Raw genomic sequence first — 19,734 nt, 5'->3', positions numbered from 1 at the left:
AGACACTATAGAGGACCCTGGTTGAAGTCCAGTCAGACACTATAGAGGACCCTGGTTGAAGTCCAGTCAGAGGCTGGTTCAGGGAAGCAGCACTACATGCTAAGTTAGCACACTGGCTGTTTTATACAATAGAGTCAGTAAAAACAGCTGAAGGGGAACTCAATCAGAGGAGGCTGGTGAAGGGAGGATGGCTCATAAAAAAATGGATGAAACGAAGTGAATGGAATGGTATAAATAAACAGGCATTTGATGAGATTCCGTTAATTCCGTTCCAGCCATTACTATGAGCCATTACTATGAGCCAGTCCTCCCCATTTAAATTGCCACCAACCACCACTGGACTCCATATGTGGACCCTGTAATAAAGAGGCAAGAAGCTGAAAGGTCCGGGCCTCGGGTAACGGCAGTACAATGCTGACCTACACCAACCAGTCATACAGATCAGACTGTGTACTATCTGTCAAGATTTCCCAAGTGTCATCTTATAAAGTTCAGCCTGCCATTGTTTTAATGGTGTGGGATTTGGGCATGGATTTCATTTGAACAGTAGTATTAGCACTTCACTGCCAAGGCTCTGTTGTTGTTTTGAAGACAGTCCATATTAGGTTAAACAGTCAGATTATGATTTAACCCCGTTTTCATTGTTCCTACCTCCAAGGACAGCTTTATATGGATTTTTTCATTTTCTTTTATCTTAAATGTGGAAAATAAATCCTTTGGGAGAAGCAGAGCAAATCAGCTTGTCCTTTCTTCAGTGGAAGCATTCCATCCCTCTATCCTTCTGATTTTCCTCTGTCCTTTTTGTAATGGCTTCAATCTATCCCTTCATCCATCCATTCCTCTATCCCTCCGCCCCTCTATCTATCTATCTATCTATCTATCTATCTATCTATCTATCTATCTATCTATCTATCTATCTATCTATCTATCTATCTATCTATCTATCTATCTATCTATCTATCTATCTATCTATCTATCTATCTACAGTGGGGCAAAAAAAGTATTTAGTCAGCCACCAATTGTGCAAGAAAAAAAATCCAGAAAATCACATTGTAGGATTTTTAATGAATTTATTTGCAAATCAGGGTGGAAAATAAGTATTTGGTCACCAACAAACAAGCAAGATTTCTGGCTCTCACAGACCTGTAACTTCTTCTTTAAGAGGCTCCTCTGTTCTCCACTCGTTACCTGTATTAATGGCACCTGTTGGAACTTGTTATCAGTATAAAAGACACCTGTCCACAACCTCAAACAGCCACACTCCAAACTCCACTATGGCCAAGACCAAAGAGCTGTCAAAGGACACCAGAAACAAAATTGTAGACCTGCACCAGGCTGGGAAGACTGAATCTGCAATAGGTAAGCAGCTTGGTTTGAAGAAATCAACTGTGGAAGCAATTATTAGGAAATGGAAGACATACAAGACCACTGATAATCTCCCTCGATCTGGGGCTCCACGCAAGATCTCACCCCGTGGGGTCAAAATGATCACAAGAACGGTGAGCAAAAATGACCTGCAGGACCTAGTGAATGACCTGCAGAGAGCTGGGACCAAAGTAACAAAGCCTACCATCAGTAATACACTATGCCGCCAGGGACTCAAATCCTGCAGTGTCAGACGTGTCCCCCTGCTTAAGCCAGTACATGTCCAGGCCCGTCTGACGTTTGCTAGAGAGCATTTGGATGATCCAGAAGAAGATTGCGAGAATGTCATATGGTCAGATGAAACCAAAATAGAACTTTTTGGTAAAAACTCAACTCGTCGTGTTTGGAGGACAAATAATGCTGAGATGCATCCAAAGAACATCATGCTTTGGGGCTGTTTTTCTGCAAAGGGACCAGGACGACTGATCCGTGTAAAGGAAAGAATGAATGGGGCCATGTATCATGAGATTTTGAGTGAAAACCTCCTTCCATCAGCAAGGGCATTGAAGATGAAACGTGGCTGGGTCTTTCAGCATGACAATGATCCCAAACACACCGCCCGGGCAACGAAGGAGTGGCTTCGTAAGAAGCATTTCAAGGTCCTGGAGTGGCCTAGCCATTCTCCAGATCTCAACCCCATAGAAAATCTGTGGAGGGAGTTGAAAGTCCGTGTTGCCCAGCAACAGCCCAAAACATCACTGCTCTAGAGGAGATTTGCATGGAATAATGGCCCAAAATACCAGCAACAGTGTGTGAAAACCTTGTGAAGACTTACAGAAAAGGTTTGACCTCTGTCATTGCCAACAAAGGGTATATAACAAAGTATTGAGATACACTTTTGTTATTGACCAAATACTTATTTTCCACCATAATTTGCAAATAAATTAATTAAAAATCCTACAATGTGATTTTCTGGATTTTTTTTCTCTCATTTTCTCTGTCACAGTTGAAGTGTACCTATGATGAAAATTACAGGCCTCTCTCATCTTTTTAAGTGGGAGAACTTGCACAATTGGTGGCTGACTAAATACTTTTTCGCCCCACTGTATCTATCTATCCAATTATTTTTTCCTTCCAATCATTTATGTAATGGCTTCAATCTATCCCTTCATCCCTCCATCAATCCATCCCTCCATACTTCCACTCCTTTCTGCAGATGGGTAAACAGACAGACGCATATCTCGAATGATTGATTGTCTGTCGTCAGTGTTGGAGAAAGACCTGTGACATTTTCTCCCCCCAGACACAGTATTGATGACGTGGCCTCTAAGGTCACAGTCAACCTGTCATCTTCCTTTATCTCATGGATCAGTGCTTTTTTAACACACACACACACACACACACACACACACACAAACTACACCTGTTGGTGCAGGTGTAGTTTTACCTCTAGCAGTCTGGAGAGAGAGAGAGAGTGACCAGAGAGATGAATACTCTGGCTCGGTGTCCTAATCAGAGAGATGAATACTCTGGCTGGTTGTTCTAATCAGAGAGATGAATACTCTGGCAGGGTGTTCTAATCAGAGAGATGAATACTCTGGCTGGGTGTTCTAATCAGAGAGATGAATACTCTGGCTCGGTGTTCTAATCAGAGAGATGAATACTCTGGCTGGTTGTTCTAATCAGAGAGATGAATACTCTGGCTGGGTGTTCTAATCAGAGAGATGAATACTCTGGCTCGGTGTTCTAATCAGAGAGATGAATACTCTGGCTGGTTGTTCTAATCAGAGAGATGAATACTCTGGCTGGGTGCTCTAATCAGAGAGATGAATACTCTGGCTGGGTGTTCTAATGAGAGAGATGAATAGTCTGGCTGGGTGTTCTAATCAGAGAGATGAATACTCTGGCTGGGTGTTCTAATGAGAGAGATGAATACTCTGGCTGGGTGTTCTAATCAGAGAGATGAATACTCTGGCTGGCTGTTCTAATCAGAGAGATGAATACTCTGGCTGGCTGTTCTAATCAGAGAGATGAATACTCTGGCTGGGTGTTCTAATCAGAGAGATGAATACTCTGGCTGGGTGTTCTAATCAGAGAGATGAATACTCTGGCAGGGTGTTCTAATCAGAGGCTGGTTGTTCTAATCAGTGAGTTGACTACTCGTCTGTAAACTCGTCTGTAAACTACTCTGTAAACTCGTCTGTAAACTCCTCTGTAAACTCCTCTGTAAACTTCTCTGTAATCTCCGTAAACTCCTCTGTAAACTTCTCTGTAATTTCCTCTGTAAACTCCTCCGTAAACTCAACTGTAAACTCCTCTGTAAACTTCTCTGTAATCCCCTCTGTAATCTCCTCCGTAAACTCCTCTGTAAACTCCTCTGTAAACTCCTCTGTAAACTCCTCTGTAATCTCCTCCGTAAACTCCTCTGTAAACTCCTATGTAAACTTCTCTGTAATCTCCTCTGTAAACTCCTCCGCAAACTCAACTGTAAACTCCTCTGTAATCTCCTCTGTAAACTCCTCCGCAAACTCAACTGTAAACTCCTCTGTAAACCCCGCTGTAAACTCCTTTGTAAACTCCACTGTAAACTCCTCTGTAAACTCCTCTGTAAACTCCTTTGTAAACTCTCCTCTGTAAACTCCTCTGTAAACTCCTCCGTAAAGTCCTATGTAAACTCCTCTGTAAACTCCTCTGTAAACTTATCTGTAATTTCCTCTGTAAACTCCTCTGTAATCTCCTCTGTAAACTCCTCTGTAAACTCTCCTCTGTAAACTCCTCTGTAAACTCCTCTGTAAACTCTCCTCTGTAATTGAGGAATTATTTCTTGGAAGTGTTTTCAACTGTAGTCCCTGTAGTCCCTTTAGTCCCTAGTCCCTGCAGTCCCTGTAGTCTATGTGGTCCCTGTAGTCCCTGTAGTCCCTGCAGTCCCTGTAGTCTATGTAGTCCCTGTAGTCCCTGCAGTCCCTGTAGTCCCTGTAGTCCCTGTAGTCCCTGCAGTCCCTGTAGTCTATGTAGTCTATGTAGTCCCTGCAGTCCCTGTAGTCCCTGCAGTCCCTGTAGTCTATGTAGTCCCTGTAGTCCCTGCAGTCCCTGTAGTCCCTGTAGTCCCTGCAGTCCCTGTAGTCTATGTAGTCTATGTGGTCCCTGCAGTCCCTGCAGTCCCTGTAGTCCCTTTAGTCCCTGTAGTCCCTGTAGTCCCTGCAGGTTTAAGAGCAATGCAACTACTGTTGATTTACTTGTTTGAATGTGTCTGCATCTTTTTCCCTGCAGCTTTTCAGTCCCACATTTTAGTGCTCTGAATGATGACACGTTGTACCACAGAAACAGTAGTTTCAAAAGGAAAAACCTACAGCAATTTACCTCTCAGGCGTCAGCCATTCTAACAGATACTAATAGATTGAGTGTGTCTGTTATCCAGGTATCTGGAGTTGGAGAGCAGTGGGCAGCGTAATGAGATCCGTCTCCACTACCGTACCAGGGACCAGCGGCAACACACTGAGGGGTTCCCCTACTCCCTGGCAGACGACCGTTGGCACAAGCTGTCTGTGGCCGTCAGTGTCTCCCACGTGGTGCTGCACGTCGACTGTAACAGGTGAGTGTGGGCACTGATAACGTGCCGTTGGAACACAGGAGTGATGAATGCTGATGATCAACCTCTGTACACCTATGTAGATATTCCATTCAAAATCAGCCGTTTCCAGCTACAATAGTCATTCACAACATTAACAATGTCTACACTCTATTTCTGATCAATTTGATGTTATTTTAATGGACAATTTTTCTTTCATAAACAAAGACATTTCTAAGTGACCCCAAGCTTTTGAATGGTAGTGTACTTCACTTGCTTTGGCAATGTTAACATATGTTTCCCATGCCAATAAAGCCCTTGAATTGAATTGAGAGACACAGAGAGAGCAGAAAGGGTTGTCGTGAATGGAGGGAGAGAGAATACCTTTAGGGTACCAGTGCTTTACGCTTGGAACACACCGACAGCGTCACTGCGTTTTGGTACACCAGAAAGACATTCATTTCCAATGAAACGCTGCGTTTGCCTTGCAGCACAGCATTGCGGAGGCAGTTGCTGTGTGTTCTGTGTGGTGCAGATGTTGGATTTATCAAATGTCTGGGTCAAACTGTAGACGGCGTGACAGAAACGGTAGCAGAAGGTGAATGTTGAACTTTTGTTGCACACAGATCCAGATGATGCTGCGTATTATTTGCACCATGACGCTGTCGGGGTGTTGGAAGTGTTAGGGATGCCAATGGTGAGCGGGGTGGTGTAACAACCCAGCACTATAACACCTGAGTCAGCTAATAAACCTATCATCCAGGTCTTGATGATCTGGTGAAGCAGGTGTTATTGTGGAAGGCTGAACGTGAGCAGGGCTGGGAGTGAAGAACTACGGCCCTGTGTAGTACTGCTGTTGTGTCTCCTAAAGCAGGGCAGGAAACATTTTTCCTAATGGAATGTAAAATGAAAACACTGTGTCATCTATTTGAATGAGTAACTGTTCATTATGTTCTGTGTATAAACAGTATTCTGTCCTCCAGTATGTTCTGTATAAACAGTATTCTATCCTCCAGTATGTTCTGTGTATAAACAGTATTCTATCCTCCAGTATGTTCTGTGTATAAACAGTATTCTATCCTCCAGTATGTTCTGTGTATAAACAGTATTCTATCCTCCAGTATGTTCTGTGTATAAACAGTATTCTATCCTCCAGTATGTTCTGTGTATAAACAGTATTCTGTCCTCCAGTATGTTCTGTGTATAAACAGTATTCTATCCTCCAGTATGTTCTGTGTATAAACAGTATTCTATCCTCCAGTATGTTCTGTGTATAAACAGTATTCTATCCTCCAGTATGTTCTGTGTATAAACAGTATTCTATCCTCCAGTATGTTCTGTGTATAAACAGTATTCTATCCTCCAGTATGTTCTGTGTATAAACAGTATTCTATCCTCCAGTATGTTCTGTGTATAAACAGTATTCTATCCTCCAGTATGTTCTGTGTATAAACAGTATTCTATCCTCCAGTATGTTCTGTGTATAAACAGTATTCTATCCTCCAGTATGTTCTGTGTATAAACAGTATTCTATCCCAGTATGTTCTGTGTATAAACAGTATTCTATCCTCCAGTATGTTCTGTGTATAAACAGTATGTTCTGTGTATAAACAGTATTCTATCCTCCAGTATGTTCTGTGTATAAACAGTATTCTATCCTCCAGTATGTTCTGTATAAACAGTATTCTATCCTCCAGTATGTTCTGTGTATAAACAGTATTCTATCCTCCAGTATGTTCTGTATAAACAGTATTCTATCCTCCAGTATGTTCTGTGTATAAACAGTATTCTATCCTCCAGTATGTTCTGTGTATAAACAGTATTCTATCCTCCAGTATGTTCTGTATAAACAGTATTCTATCCTCCAGTATGTTCTGTGTATAAACAGTATTCTATTCTCCAGTATGTTCTGTGTATAAACAGTATTCTATCGTCCAGTATATTCTGTGTATAAACAGTATAGTATCTCCTTGTATTCCTCTTGTCCTCTAGGATCTATGAGAGGGTGATAGAGAATCCGTCTATGGACATTCCCTCTGACACCACCATCTGGCTCGGACAGAGGAACCAGGCCCATGGATACTTCAAGGTATGTTGTAGGGATTCATATTTTCCTGAAAATCTACTAAGTTTCAATACCGAGAATAATGTATCCAGAGTGTCCTGGGAAATACTGCAAAAATTGGAAGTGCCCATTGAAAGAGTTTAAAATCAAGATACGGTCACTATGCCAGGGTTCTCCCCAAATAAGATTGTCGCTGCGCCACCTTGCCGGCTTGGCTGCGTCATTATGCCAGGGTTCTCTCCAAATAAGATTGTCGCTGCGCCACCTTGCCGGCTTGGCTGCGTCACCATGTGAAGGTTTCACAGGAAGTGAAACACATTTTCAGAAACGATAGAGTCGCCAATGACATTGTTGTAATTGTGAAACAGCTCATCCATAAATTCTGAGCGTTATCGTGTTCCTCAAATAATTCAGTGCATTTCAGCAGTAGGCCTAGGCTGTCTCACGACGCACAGAGGCTGTAGTGTTGTCAGATCAGAAACACTTTCTAACGGCAGTCAAACACAAGTCAAATGACCAACGTTGCTAAACTTGTTAGATGACCTCCAACGAATGACAGAATATATCCTGTTTGTCAAAATCGAGTTGATGATTATGTTTTGTCGACAGGGGGAGCGCACCCTCAGCACCCCTACTTTCGGCGGCTAGGCCCTTGACACGTCTCAAGCAACGCGATGGCGCTGTCCCAATCAAAACTGCGCTGAAATCAATCTATGACCACACAACCATTGAGTTAGATTAGTATAACGGATGGATATGATTTGGGGAGTTTCACTACAAGCAAGAATTTGATACATGCCTTCAATTGCATTAGGCAGAGGTCAGTAATCCAGGGTGGTGTGACAAGGTACAGAACAGCAGGCTCAGGGCAGAGGTCAGTAGTCCAGGGTGGTGTGACAAGGTACAGAACAGCAGGCAGGCTCAGGTCAGAGGTCAGTAGTCCAGGATGGTGTGACATGGTACAGAACAGCAGGCAGGCTCAGGTCAGAGGTCAGTAATCCAGGATGGTGTGACAAGGTACAGAACAGCAGGCAGGCTCAGGGCAGAGGTCAGTAATCCAAGGTGGTGTGACAAGGTACAGAACAGCAGGCAGGCTCAGGGCAGAGGTCAGTAGTCCAAGGTGGTGTGACAAGGTACAGAACAGCAGGCAGGCTCAGGGCAGAGGTCAGTAGTCCAGGGTGGTGTGACAAGGTACAGAACAGCAGGCAGGCTCAGGGCAGAGGTCAGTAGTCCAGGGTGGTGTGACAAGGTACAGAACAGCAGGCAGGCTCAGGGCAGGGGTCAGTAGTCCAAGGTGGTGTGACAAGGTACAGAACAGCAGGCAGGCTCAGGGCAGAGGTCAGTAGTCCAGGGTGGTGTGACAAGGTACAGAACAGCAGGCAGGCTCAGGGCAGAGGTCAGTAGTCCAAGGTGGTGTGACATGGTACAGAACAGCAGGCTCAGGGCAGAGGTCAGTAGTCCAGGGTGGTGTGACAAGGTACAGAACGGCAGGCAGGCTCAGGGCAGAGGTCAGTAGTCCAGGATGGTGTGACAAGGTACAGAACAGCAGGCAGGCTCAGGGCAGAGGTCAGTAGTCCAGAGCAGTCTGAAAGGTACAGAACAGCAGGCAGGCTCAGGTCAGAGGTCAGTATTCCAGGGTGGTGTGACAAGGTACAGAACAGCAGGCAGACTCAGGGCAGGCAGACTGGTCAAAACTGGGAAAACAGGAGCTAGAGACAGAGAGGGGCACGTGAAAAAATGCTGGTAGGCTTTACAAAACAAAACAAACTGACAACAGATAAACAGAGAACACAGGTATAAATACACTGGGGATAATGAACAGCAGGAGATCAGGTCAACACCTGAAGGGGGGTGTACAGAACAGCAGGCAGACCACAAAGACAGGAAAACAGATCAGGAGTAGTGACAGAGACACGTGAAAAAAGCTGGTAGGCTTTCAAATCAAAACAAATCAACAGATAAACAGAGAACACAGGTATAAATACACTGGGGTGAGGGAGATTGGCATCTCCAAAACACAGCTGAAACAGTTCTGTGAACATCTTTCTCATCAGCTTCTAGTGATTCTCATCTGTCACAGCTGGTTCTGAAACATCTGTCTCATCAGCTTCTAGTGATTCTAACTGTCAGGTAGCTGGTTCTGTACCTCTGTCTCATCAGCTTCTAGTGATTCCAACTGTCAGGTAGCTGGTTCTGTACCTCTGTGTCATCAGCTTCTAGTGATTCCAACTGTGAGGTAGCTGGTTCTGTACCTCTGTGTCATCAGCTTCTAGTGATTCCAACTGTGAGGTAGCTGGTTCTGTACCTCTGTGTCATCAGCTTCTAGTGATTCCAACTATCAGGTAGCTGGTTCTGTACCTCTGTGTCATCAGCTTCTAGTGATTCCAACTGTCAGGTAGCTGGTTCTGTACCTAACGTCACACTCATAGAGCTCAGCTAGGCTAACTCATCCTGCATAGATATGATCTGAGGTCAACCTCTCCCACTCTCTCTCTCTCTCTTCTCCCCCTCTCTCTGTTATTCTGTCTAAACCTCTCTCTCTCTCTCCTCCCTCTCTCTGTTATTCTGGCTAAACCTCTCTCTCTCTCTCCTCCCTCTCTCTGTTATTCTGTCTAAACCTCTCTCTCTCTCTCCTCCCTTTCTCTCTCTGTTATTCTGCCTCAAACTCTCTCCCCTTCTCGCTTTCTCTCCCTCTCTCCCTTTCTCCCTTTCTCTCCCCCTCTCCCCTTCTCCCTTTCTCTCCCCCTTTCCCCTTCTCACTTTCTCTCCCTCTCTCCCCTTCTCCCTTTCTCTCCCTCTCTCCCCTTCTCCCTTTCTCTTCCTCCTCCCATCTCTCACTGTCTCTACAGGGTATAATGCAGGATGTTCAGCTGGTCGTCATGCCTCAAGGCTACATCTCCCAGTGTCCAGACCTCAACCTCAGTAAGATAACAGTTTCATTTAGTACCTATAAAAGTCTGGAAACTCTGAAGTTAACATGCTGACATGTACATTATTGTACAGCCACTATAAAAGTCTGGAAACTCTGATGTTAACATGCTGACATGTACATTATTGTACAGCCACTATAAAAGTCTGGAAACTCTGAAGTTAACATGCTGACATGTACATTATTGTACAGCCACTATAAAAGTCTGGAAACTCTGCATCTAAAATGAGATGCCCACAAAAGGCTACACATGCATTTACAGTATAGCTCTAATATGCTTGCCGGTACAGTTACATGGACATTGACAATGGAACTATCATGCCAACATTACATGACCATGCCTTACCTGTGTTTCAGCTTGTCCCACTTGCAATGACTTCCATGGGCTGGTGCAGAAGATCATGGAGCTGCAGGATGTCTTAGCCAAGACCTCCAGCAAGGTACTATGGCATAAGACAATGGGTGCCTCAATCCTCTACAGTGGTTTCCTCTCCTTGTCTTCTTTCCATCTGCATTGATTTGAAGGGAGAGGAGAGGAGAGGAGAGGAGAGGAGAGGAGAGGGGAGGAGAGGAGAGGAGAGGAGAGGAGAGGAGAGGAGAGGAGAGGAGAGGAGAGGAGAGGAGAGGAGAGGAGAGGAGAGGAGAGGAGAGGAGAGGAGAGGAGAGGAGGGGAGCCACTTGTAGACAATTGAGATTCACCCTCTGTTGTGTCTCTCTGGTCGACATGCTAGCTTTTCTTACAACTCCTACTTTGTGTAATGTACGGTACAGTAGTGTAGAGTAATGGTGTAGCTGTGGACAGCTGCTCAGCCGTGTACACCACCGCCTGATGTTCTGTCAGTGTTCAAGGCATAAGTGTATGAATTATTCACACAGACGGTAAGTGAGGGAACATCCATTTACTGTTCTTTACTACAGCACATGGAACATCTCTGTCACCATGTGGTTTACTGGGCTCTGGTTCCCTTGTCCTGCAACACTGGGCTGTTGAATAAATAATTAGTTAAAAAGCAGACTGTAACAACGGGCTATTGACCCCCCACACACACTAACTCTGTATCTGTGTTTTGGTGTGTGTGCAGCTGTCGCGTGCAGAGGAGAAGATGCAGGGTTTGGATGGCTGTTACTGTGAGAGGAGCTGCAGTATGAATGGAGAGCTGTACAGGGAGGACGAGGGATGGACAGACGGATGCAGGAACTGTTCCTGCTATGTAAGAATGTTTTATTATTATTATTATTATTTTTTACCTTTATTTAACTAGGCAAGTCAGTTAAGAACAAATTCTTATTTACAATGACGGCCTACTATAACATACTATAACTGCTTATAACAGGTTATAACACACTATAACAGACTATAACAGGTTATAACACAGTATGGTAGACTATAACAGCTTATAACAGGTTATAACACACTATAACAGACTATAACAGGCTATAACAGACTACAACAGACTATAACAGCTTATAACAGGTTATAACACACTATAACAGACTATAACATGCTATAACAGACTACAACAGGCTATATCAGACTATAACAGGTTACAACACACTATAACAGACTATAACAGGCTATAACAGACTACAACAGACTATAACAGGTTATAACAGCCTATAACAGGTTATAACAGACTATAACAGCCTATAACAGGTTATAACAGACTATAACAGACTATAACAGGCTACAACAGACTATAACAGCTTATAACAGGTTATAACACACTATAACAGACTATAACAGGCTATAACAGACTACAACAGACTACAACAGACTATAACAGGTTATAACAGCCTATAACAGGTTATAACAGACTATAACAGGTTATAACACACTATAACAGACTATAACAGGCTATAACAGACTACAACAGACTATAACAGGTTATAACAGCCTATAACAGGTTATAACAGACTATAACAGACTCTAACAGGTTATAACAGACTACGACAGGCTATATCAGACTATAACATATCTACATAAGGCTATAAGCTAGGACTCTCTACTACCTGTTATATAGGGCTTAAAGGGACAGTTCACTTTATAATCTCTGTGGTTTAAAGGGACAGTTCACACTATAGTCAGTGTAAGCTTAAATGGTCAGATCAATCTATAATCACTATCGGTTTAAAGGTGACAGTCCAATCTATAATCACTGTTGGTTTAAAGGTGACAGTCCAATCTATAATCACTGTGGGTTTAAAGGTGACAGTCCAATCGATAATGACTGTGGGTTTAAAGGTGACAGTCCAATCTATAATCACTGTGGGTTTAAAGGTGACAGTCCAATATATAATGACTGTGGGTTTAAAGGTGACAGTCCAATCTATAATCACTGTGGGTTTAAAGGTGACAGTCCAATATATAATCACTGTGGGTTTAAAGGTGACAGTCCAATCTATAATCACTGTGGGTTTAAAGGCGACAGTGCAATCTATAATCACTGTGGGTTTAAAGGTGACAGTCCAATCTATAATCACTGTGGGTTTAAAGGTGACAGTCCAATCTATAATCACTGTGGGTTTAAAGGTGACAGTCCAATCTATAATCACTGTGGGTTTAAAGGTGACAGTGCAATCTATAATCACTGTGGGTTTAAAGGTGACAGTCCAATCTATAATTACTGTGGGTTTAAAGGTGACAGTCCAATCTATAATCACTGTGGGTTTAAAGGTGACAGTCCAATCTATAATCACTGTGGGTTTAAAGGTGACAGTCCAATCTATAATCACTGTGGGTTTAAAGGTGACAGTCCAATCTATAATCACTGTGGGTTTAAAGGTGACAGTCCAATCTATAATCACTGTGGGTTTATAATCAACTATAATTACTGTGGGTTTAAAGGTGACAGTCCAATCTATAATCACTGTGGGTTTAAAGGTGACAGTCCAATCTATAATCACTGTGGGTTTAAAGGTGACAGTCCAATCTATAATCACTGTGGGTTTAAAGGTGACAGTCCAATCTATAATCACTGTGGGTTTAAAGGTGACAGTCCAATCTATAATCACTGTGGGTTTAAAGGTGACAGTCCAATCTATAATCACTGTGGGTTTAAAGGTGACAGTCCAATCTATAATCACTGTGGGTTTAAAGGTGACAGTCCAATCTATAATCACTGTGGGTTTAAAGGTGACAGTCCAATCTATAATCACTGTGGGTTTAAAGGTGACAGTCCAATCTATAATCACTGTGGGTTTAAAGGTGACAGTCCAATCTATAATCACTGTGGGTTTAAAGGTGACAGTGCAATCTATAATCACTGTGGGTTTAAAGGTGACAGTCCAATCTATAATCACTGTGGGTTTAAAGGTGACAGTCCAATCTATAATCACTGTGGGTTTAAAGGTGACAGTCCAATCTATAATCACTGTGGGTTTAAAGGTGACAGTGCAATCTATAATCACTGTGGGTTTAAAGGTGACAGTCCAATCTATAATTACTGTGGGTTTAAAGGTGACAGTCCAATCTATAATCACCATGGGATTAAAGGTGACAGTCCAATCGATAATGACTGTGGGTTTAAAGGTGACAGTCCAATCTATAATCACTGTGGGTTTAAAGGTGACAGTCCAATCTATAATCACTGTGGGTTTAAAGGTGACAGTCCAATCTATAATCACTGTGGGTTTAAAGGTGACAGTCCAATCTATAATCACTGTGGGTTTAAAGGTGACAGTCCAATCTATAATTACTGTGGGTTTAAAGGTGACAGTCCAATCTATAATCACTGTGGGTTTAAAGGCGACAGTCCAATCTATAATCACTGTGGGTTTAAAGGTGACAGTCCAATCTATAATCACTGTGGGTTTAAAGGTGACAGTCCAATCTATAATCACTGTGGGTTTAAAGGTGACAGTCCAATCTATAATCACTGTGGATTTAAAGGGATAGTTCACTTCATGATCACAGTTATCCGGGACTTAAAGGGATAGTTCACTTCATGATCACAGTTATCCGGGACTTAAAGGGATAGTTCACTTCATGATCACAGTTATCCGGGACTTAAAGGGATAGTTCACTTCATGATCACAGTTATCCAGGACTTAAAGGGATAGTTCACTTCATAATCACAGTTATCCGGGACTTAAAGGGATAGTTCACTTCATGATCACAGTTATCCAGGACTTAAAGGGACGGCACTGAATGGAAAACCATAACCTGTGTCAGAAAAATCTATAGTGCATCAACTCTATGTGATTCTCCTGATCCCAGAGATCAAGACATTGAGTCCGTTCCTGAATTCAGTTCATACTAATACAGAAATGTCCTCTCACTGTCAACTGAGTTTATTTTCAGCAAACTTAACGTGTAAATATTTGTATGAACATAACAAGATTTATAAACTGAACAAGTTCCACAAACATGTTACTAACAGAAATGGAATAATGTGTCCCTGAACAAGGGGGGGTTGTCAAAATCAAAAGGATGAGGATGAGGGAGGAGCCTATTGCGGACAGTCTGAGCACTGATGGAGGGATTGTGCGTTCCTGGTGTAACTCTGGCAGTTGTTGTTGCCATCCTGTACCTGTCCCACAGGTGTGATGTTCGGATGTACCAATCCTGTATAGGTGTTGTTACACGTGGTCTGCCACTGCGTGGATGATCAGCTGTCCGTCCTGTCTCCCTGTAGCGTTGTCTTACGTGTCTCACAGTACGGACATTGCAATGTATTGCCCTGGTCACATCTGCAGTCCTCATGTCTCCTTGCAGCATGCCTAAGGCATGTTCACGCAGATGAGTAGGGACCCTGGGCATCTTTCTTTTGGGGTTTATCAGAGTCAGTAGAAAGGCCTTTTTAGTGTCCTATGTTTTCATAACTGTGACCTTAATTGCCTACCGTCTGTAAGCTGTTAGTGTCTTAACGACCGTTCCACAGATACATGTTCATTAATTGTTTATGGTTCATTGAACAAGCATGGGAAACAGTGTTTAAACCCTTTACAATGAAGATCTGTGAAGTTATTTGGATTTTTATGAATTATCTTGAAAGACAGGGGCCTGATAAAGGGATATTTATTTTCTTGCTGAGTTTAGATTGTCATACTAATAACATCTGTTTTGTCTCATTCCTTTAGAATGGTACAGTCCAGGTTGGAGATCATAGATCTTCATACTAATAACATCTGTTTTGTCTCATTCCTTTAGAATGGTACAGTCCAGGTTGGAGATCATAGATCTTCATACTAATAACATCTGTTTTGTCTCATTCCTTTAGAATGGTACAGTCCAGGTTGGAGATCATAGATCTTCATACTAATAACATCTGTTTTGTCTCATTCCTTTAGAATGGTACAGTCCAGGTTGGAGATCATAGATCTTCATACTAATAACATCTGTTTTGTCTCATTCCTTTAGAATGGTACAGTCCAGGTTGGAGATCATAGATCTTCATACTAATAACATCTGTTTTGTCTCATTCCTTTAGAATGGTACAGTCCAGGTTGGAGATCCTAGATCTTCATACTAATAACATATGTTTTGTCTCATTCCTTTAGAATGGTACAGTCCAGGTTGGAGATCCTAGATCTTCATAATAATAACGTCTGTTTTGTCTCATTCCTTTAGAATGGTACAGTCCAGGTTGGAGATCCTAGATCTTCATACTAATAACATATGTTTTGTCTCATTCCTTTAGAATGGTACAGTCCAGGTTGGAGATCCTAGATCTTCATAATAATAACGTCTGTTTTGTCTCATTCCTTTAGAATGGTACAGTCCAGGTTGGAGATCATAGATCTTCATACTAATAACGTATGTTTTGTCTCATTCCTTTAGAATGGTACAGTCCAGTGTGAGACCATCTCGTGCCCCCCTCCCCAGTGTCCCCCTGACTCCGCCCCTGCCTATGTTTTGTCTCATGCCAGGCACGTGCTGCAAAGAGTGTCAGCGTGAGTAACAACACCTACCCTTCTCATGCCATGTTCTTCTCACATCTGCACAACACAGTCCTCTCCTGTTCTTTCTCTAACACAGGTTGGAGATTTCTTCTCTAACACCACCTCTCTGTCTCATATGTTTTGTCTCATTCCTCTCTGGAGACCACCTCTCTGTTTTGTCTCTCTCTCTCCTCTCTAACACCACTTCTCCATCTCTTCTCTCCTCATTCCTCTGGAGACATCCACTTCTATGTTTTGTCTCATTCTCAGTCCTGAGACCATCTCTCTACACCACCTCTCTGTCTCTCTCTCCTCTCTACACCACTTCTCCGTCTCTCTCCTCTCTACACCACTTCTCTGTCTCTCTCTCCTCTCTACACCACCTCTCTGTCTCTCTCTCCTCTCTACACCACTTCTCCACTTCTCTGTCTCTCTCTCCTCTCTACACCACTTCTCTGTCTCTCTCTCCTCTCTACACCACTTCTCTGTCTCTCTCCTCTCTACACCACTTCTCTGTCTCTCTCTCTCCTCTCTACACCACCCCTCTGTCTCTCTCTCCTCTCTACACCACTTCTCTGTCTCTCTCTCCTCTCTACACCACCTCTCTGTCTCTCTCTCCTCTCTACACCACTTCTCTGTCTCTCTCCTCTCTACACCACTTCTCCGTTTCTCTCTCTCCTCTCTACACCACTTCTCTGTCTCTCCTCTCTACACCACTTCTCTGTCTCTCTCCTCTCTACACCACTTCTCTGTCTCTCTCTCCTCTCTACACCACTTCTCTGTCTCTCTCCTCTCTACACCACTTCTCTGTCTCTCTCCTCTCAACACCACTTCTCTGTCTCTCTCTCCTCTGTACACCACTTCTCTGTCTCTCTCTCCTCTGTACACCACTTCTCTGTCTCTCTCTCCTCTCTACACCACTTCTCTCTCTCCTCTCTACACCACTTCTCTGTCTGTCTCTCCTCTGTACACCACTTCTCTGTCTCTCTCTCCTCTCTACACCACTTCTCTGTCTCTCTCTCCTCTGTACACCACTTCTCTGTCTCTCTCTCCTCTCTACACCACTTATCTGTCTCTCTCTCCTCTGTACACCACTTCTCTGTCTCTCCTCTCTACACCACTTCTCTGTCTCTCTCCTCTCTACACCACTTCTCTGTCTCTCTCTCTCCTCTCTACACCACTTCTCTCTCTCTCCTCTCTACACCACTTCTCTGTCTCTCTCTCCTCTGTACACCACTTCTCTGTCTCTCTCTCCTCTGTACACCACTTCTCTGTCTCTCTCTCCTCTGTACACCAATTCTCTGTCTCTCTCTCCTCTGTACACCACTTCTCTGTCTCTCTCTCCTCTCTACACCACTTCTCTGTCTCTCTCTCTCTCCTCTGTACACCACTTCTCTCTGTCTCTCTGTCTCTGTAATGCTCCGGGTGTCGTGGGTGTGGAGTCAAACGCAGGAGACAGAGAGTGCAATGCTGTGCTCTTTAATTGCACCAACGCACCACAGGGTGCTCACAATAATAACGGCCCCAAACACAGGGAATGAAAAATGTTTAACTGAAAAATGCACGACCAGGAACTAACACGTTCCTCTACTACAGAGCCGAAGGTTACAATGAATAATCTCGCACAACAAACAGGCGGGCCGGCTGTCTAAAGAAGCCCAACTAATCATCACAAACAGGTGCTACCAATAAACATGCAAGGAGGGGGAGGAAAGACAATCAGTGGCAGCTAATAGGCCGGTGACGACGACCGCCGAGCGCCACCCGACCGGGAAGGGAAGCCACCCTCGGTCGGACTCGTAACAGTCTCCTCTCTTCCCCACTTCAATTCAATTCAATTCAATTCAATTCAAGGGCTTTATTGGCATGGGAAACCTGTGTTAACATTGCCAAAGCAAGTGAGGTAGACAACATACAAAGTGAATATATAAGGTGAAAAACAACAAAAATTAACAGTAAACATTACACATACAGAAGTTTCAAAACAGTAAAGACATTACAAATGTCATATTATATATATATATATATATACAATGTACAAATAGTTAAAGGACACAAGATAAAATAAATAAGCATAAATATGGGTTGTATTTACAATGGTGTTTGTTCTTCACTGGTTGCCCTTTTCTCGTGGCAACAGGTCACAAATCTTGCTGCTGTGATGGCACACTGTGGAATTTCACCCAATTAGATATGGGAGTTTTTCAAAATTGGATTTGTTTTCGAATTCTTTGTGGATCTGTGTGATCTGGGGGAAATATGTATCTCTAATATGGTCATACATTGGGCAGGAGGTTAGGAAGTGCAGCTCAGTTTCCACCTCATTTTGTGGGCAGTGAGCACATAGCCTGTCTTCTCTTGAGAGCCATGTCTGCCTACGGCGGCCTTTCTCAATAGCAAGGCTATGCTCACTGAGTCTGTACATAGTCAAAGCTTTTCTTAATTTTGGGTCAGTCACAGTGGTCAGGTATTCTGCCGCTGTGTACTCTCTGTTTAGGGCCAAATAGCATTCTAGTTTGCTCTGTTTTTTGGTTAATTTTTTCCAATGTGTTAAGTAATTATCTTTTTGTTTTCTCATGATTTGGTTGGGTCTAATTGTGCTGTTGTCCTGGGGCTCTGTAGGGTGTGTTTGTGTTTGTGAACAGAGCCCCAGGACCAGCTTGCTTAGGGACTCTTCTCCAGGTTCATCTCTCTGTAGGTGATGGCTTTGTTATGGAAGGTTTGTGAATCGCTTCCTTTTAGGTGGTTGTAGAATTTAATGGCTCTTTTCTGGATTTTGATAATTAGTGGGTATCGGCCTAATTCTGCTCTGCATGCATTATTTGGTGTTTTACGTTGTACACGGAGGATATTTTTGCAGAATTCTGCGTGCAGAGTCTCAATTTGGTGTTTGTCCCATTTTGTGAAGTCTTGGTTGGTTAGCGGACCCCAGACCTCACAACCATAAAGGGCAATGGGCTCTATGACTGATTCAAGTATTTTTAGCCAAATCCTAATTGGTATGTTGAAATTTATGTTTCTTTTGATGGCATAGAATGCCCTTCTTGCCTTGTCTCTCAGATCGTTCACAGCTTTGTGGAAGTTACCTGTGGCGCTGATGTTTAGGCCAAGGTATGTATAGTTTTTGTGTGCTCTAGGGCAACAGTGTCTAGATGGAATTTGTATTTGTGGTCCTGGTGACTGGACCTTTTTGGAACACCATTATTTTGGTCTTACTGAGATTTACTGTCAGGGCCCAGGTCTGACAGAATCTGTGCATAAGATCTAGGTGCTGCTGTAGGCCCTCCTTGGTTGGTGACAGAAGCACCAGATCATCAGCAAACAGCAGACATTTGACTTCGGATTCTAGCAGGGGAGGCCGGGTGCTGCAGACTTTTCTAGTGCCCGCGCCAATTCGTTGATATATATGTTGAAGAGGGTGGGGCTTAAGCTGCATCCCTGTCTAACCCCACGACCCTGTGTGAAGAAATGTGTGTGTTTTTTGCCAATTTTAACCGCACACTTGTTGTTTGTGTACATGGATTTTATAATGTCGTATGTTTTACCCCCAACACCACTTTCCATCAGTTTGTATAGCAGACCCTCATGCCAGATTGAGTCGAAGGCTTTTTTGAAATCAACAAAGCATGAGAAGACTTTGCCTTTGTTTTGGTTTGTTTGGTTGTCAATTAGGGTGTGCAGGGTGAATACATGGTCTGTTGTACGGTAATTTGGTAAAAAGCCAATTTGACATTTGCTCAGTACATTGTTTTCATTGAGGAAATGTACGAGTCTGCTGTTAATAATAATGCAGAGGATTTTCCCAAGGTTACTGTTGACACATATTCCACGGTAGTTATTGGGGTCAAATTTGTCTCCACTTTTGTGGATTGGGGTGATCAGTCCTTGGTTCCAAATATTGGGGAAGATGCCAGAGCTAAGTATGAT

The 19,734-nt window shown here is 43.2% G+C and overlaps 1 protein-coding gene across 1 annotated transcript in view; it reads left to right on the top strand.

Annotated features, from left to right (window-relative positions):
* The window catches only part of nell2b (neural EGFL like 2b), a 202,341-nt gene that overhangs the window by 91,345 nt on the left and 91,262 nt on the right, over positions 1-19,734 (top strand). Inside the window, 7 exon segments of the mRNA XM_065021366.1 lie at positions 4,784-4,957; positions 6,926-7,022; positions 9,848-9,920; positions 10,285-10,367; positions 11,010-11,138; positions 15,707-15,787; positions 15,789-15,819. Coding sequence (XP_064877438.1) covers positions 4,784-4,957; positions 6,926-7,022; positions 9,848-9,920; positions 10,285-10,367; positions 11,010-11,138; positions 15,707-15,787; positions 15,789-15,819 — 668 coding nt within the window.

Source organism: Oncorhynchus nerka, linkage group LG8, assembly GCF_034236695.1.
Source record: "Oncorhynchus nerka isolate Pitt River linkage group LG8, Oner_Uvic_2.0, whole genome shotgun sequence".
NCBI lineage: Eukaryota > Metazoa > Chordata > Actinopteri > Salmoniformes > Salmonidae > Oncorhynchus > Oncorhynchus nerka.
Note: the sequence above shows the minus strand (reverse complement) of the source record. Positions and strands in the feature narration are given on the sequence as shown.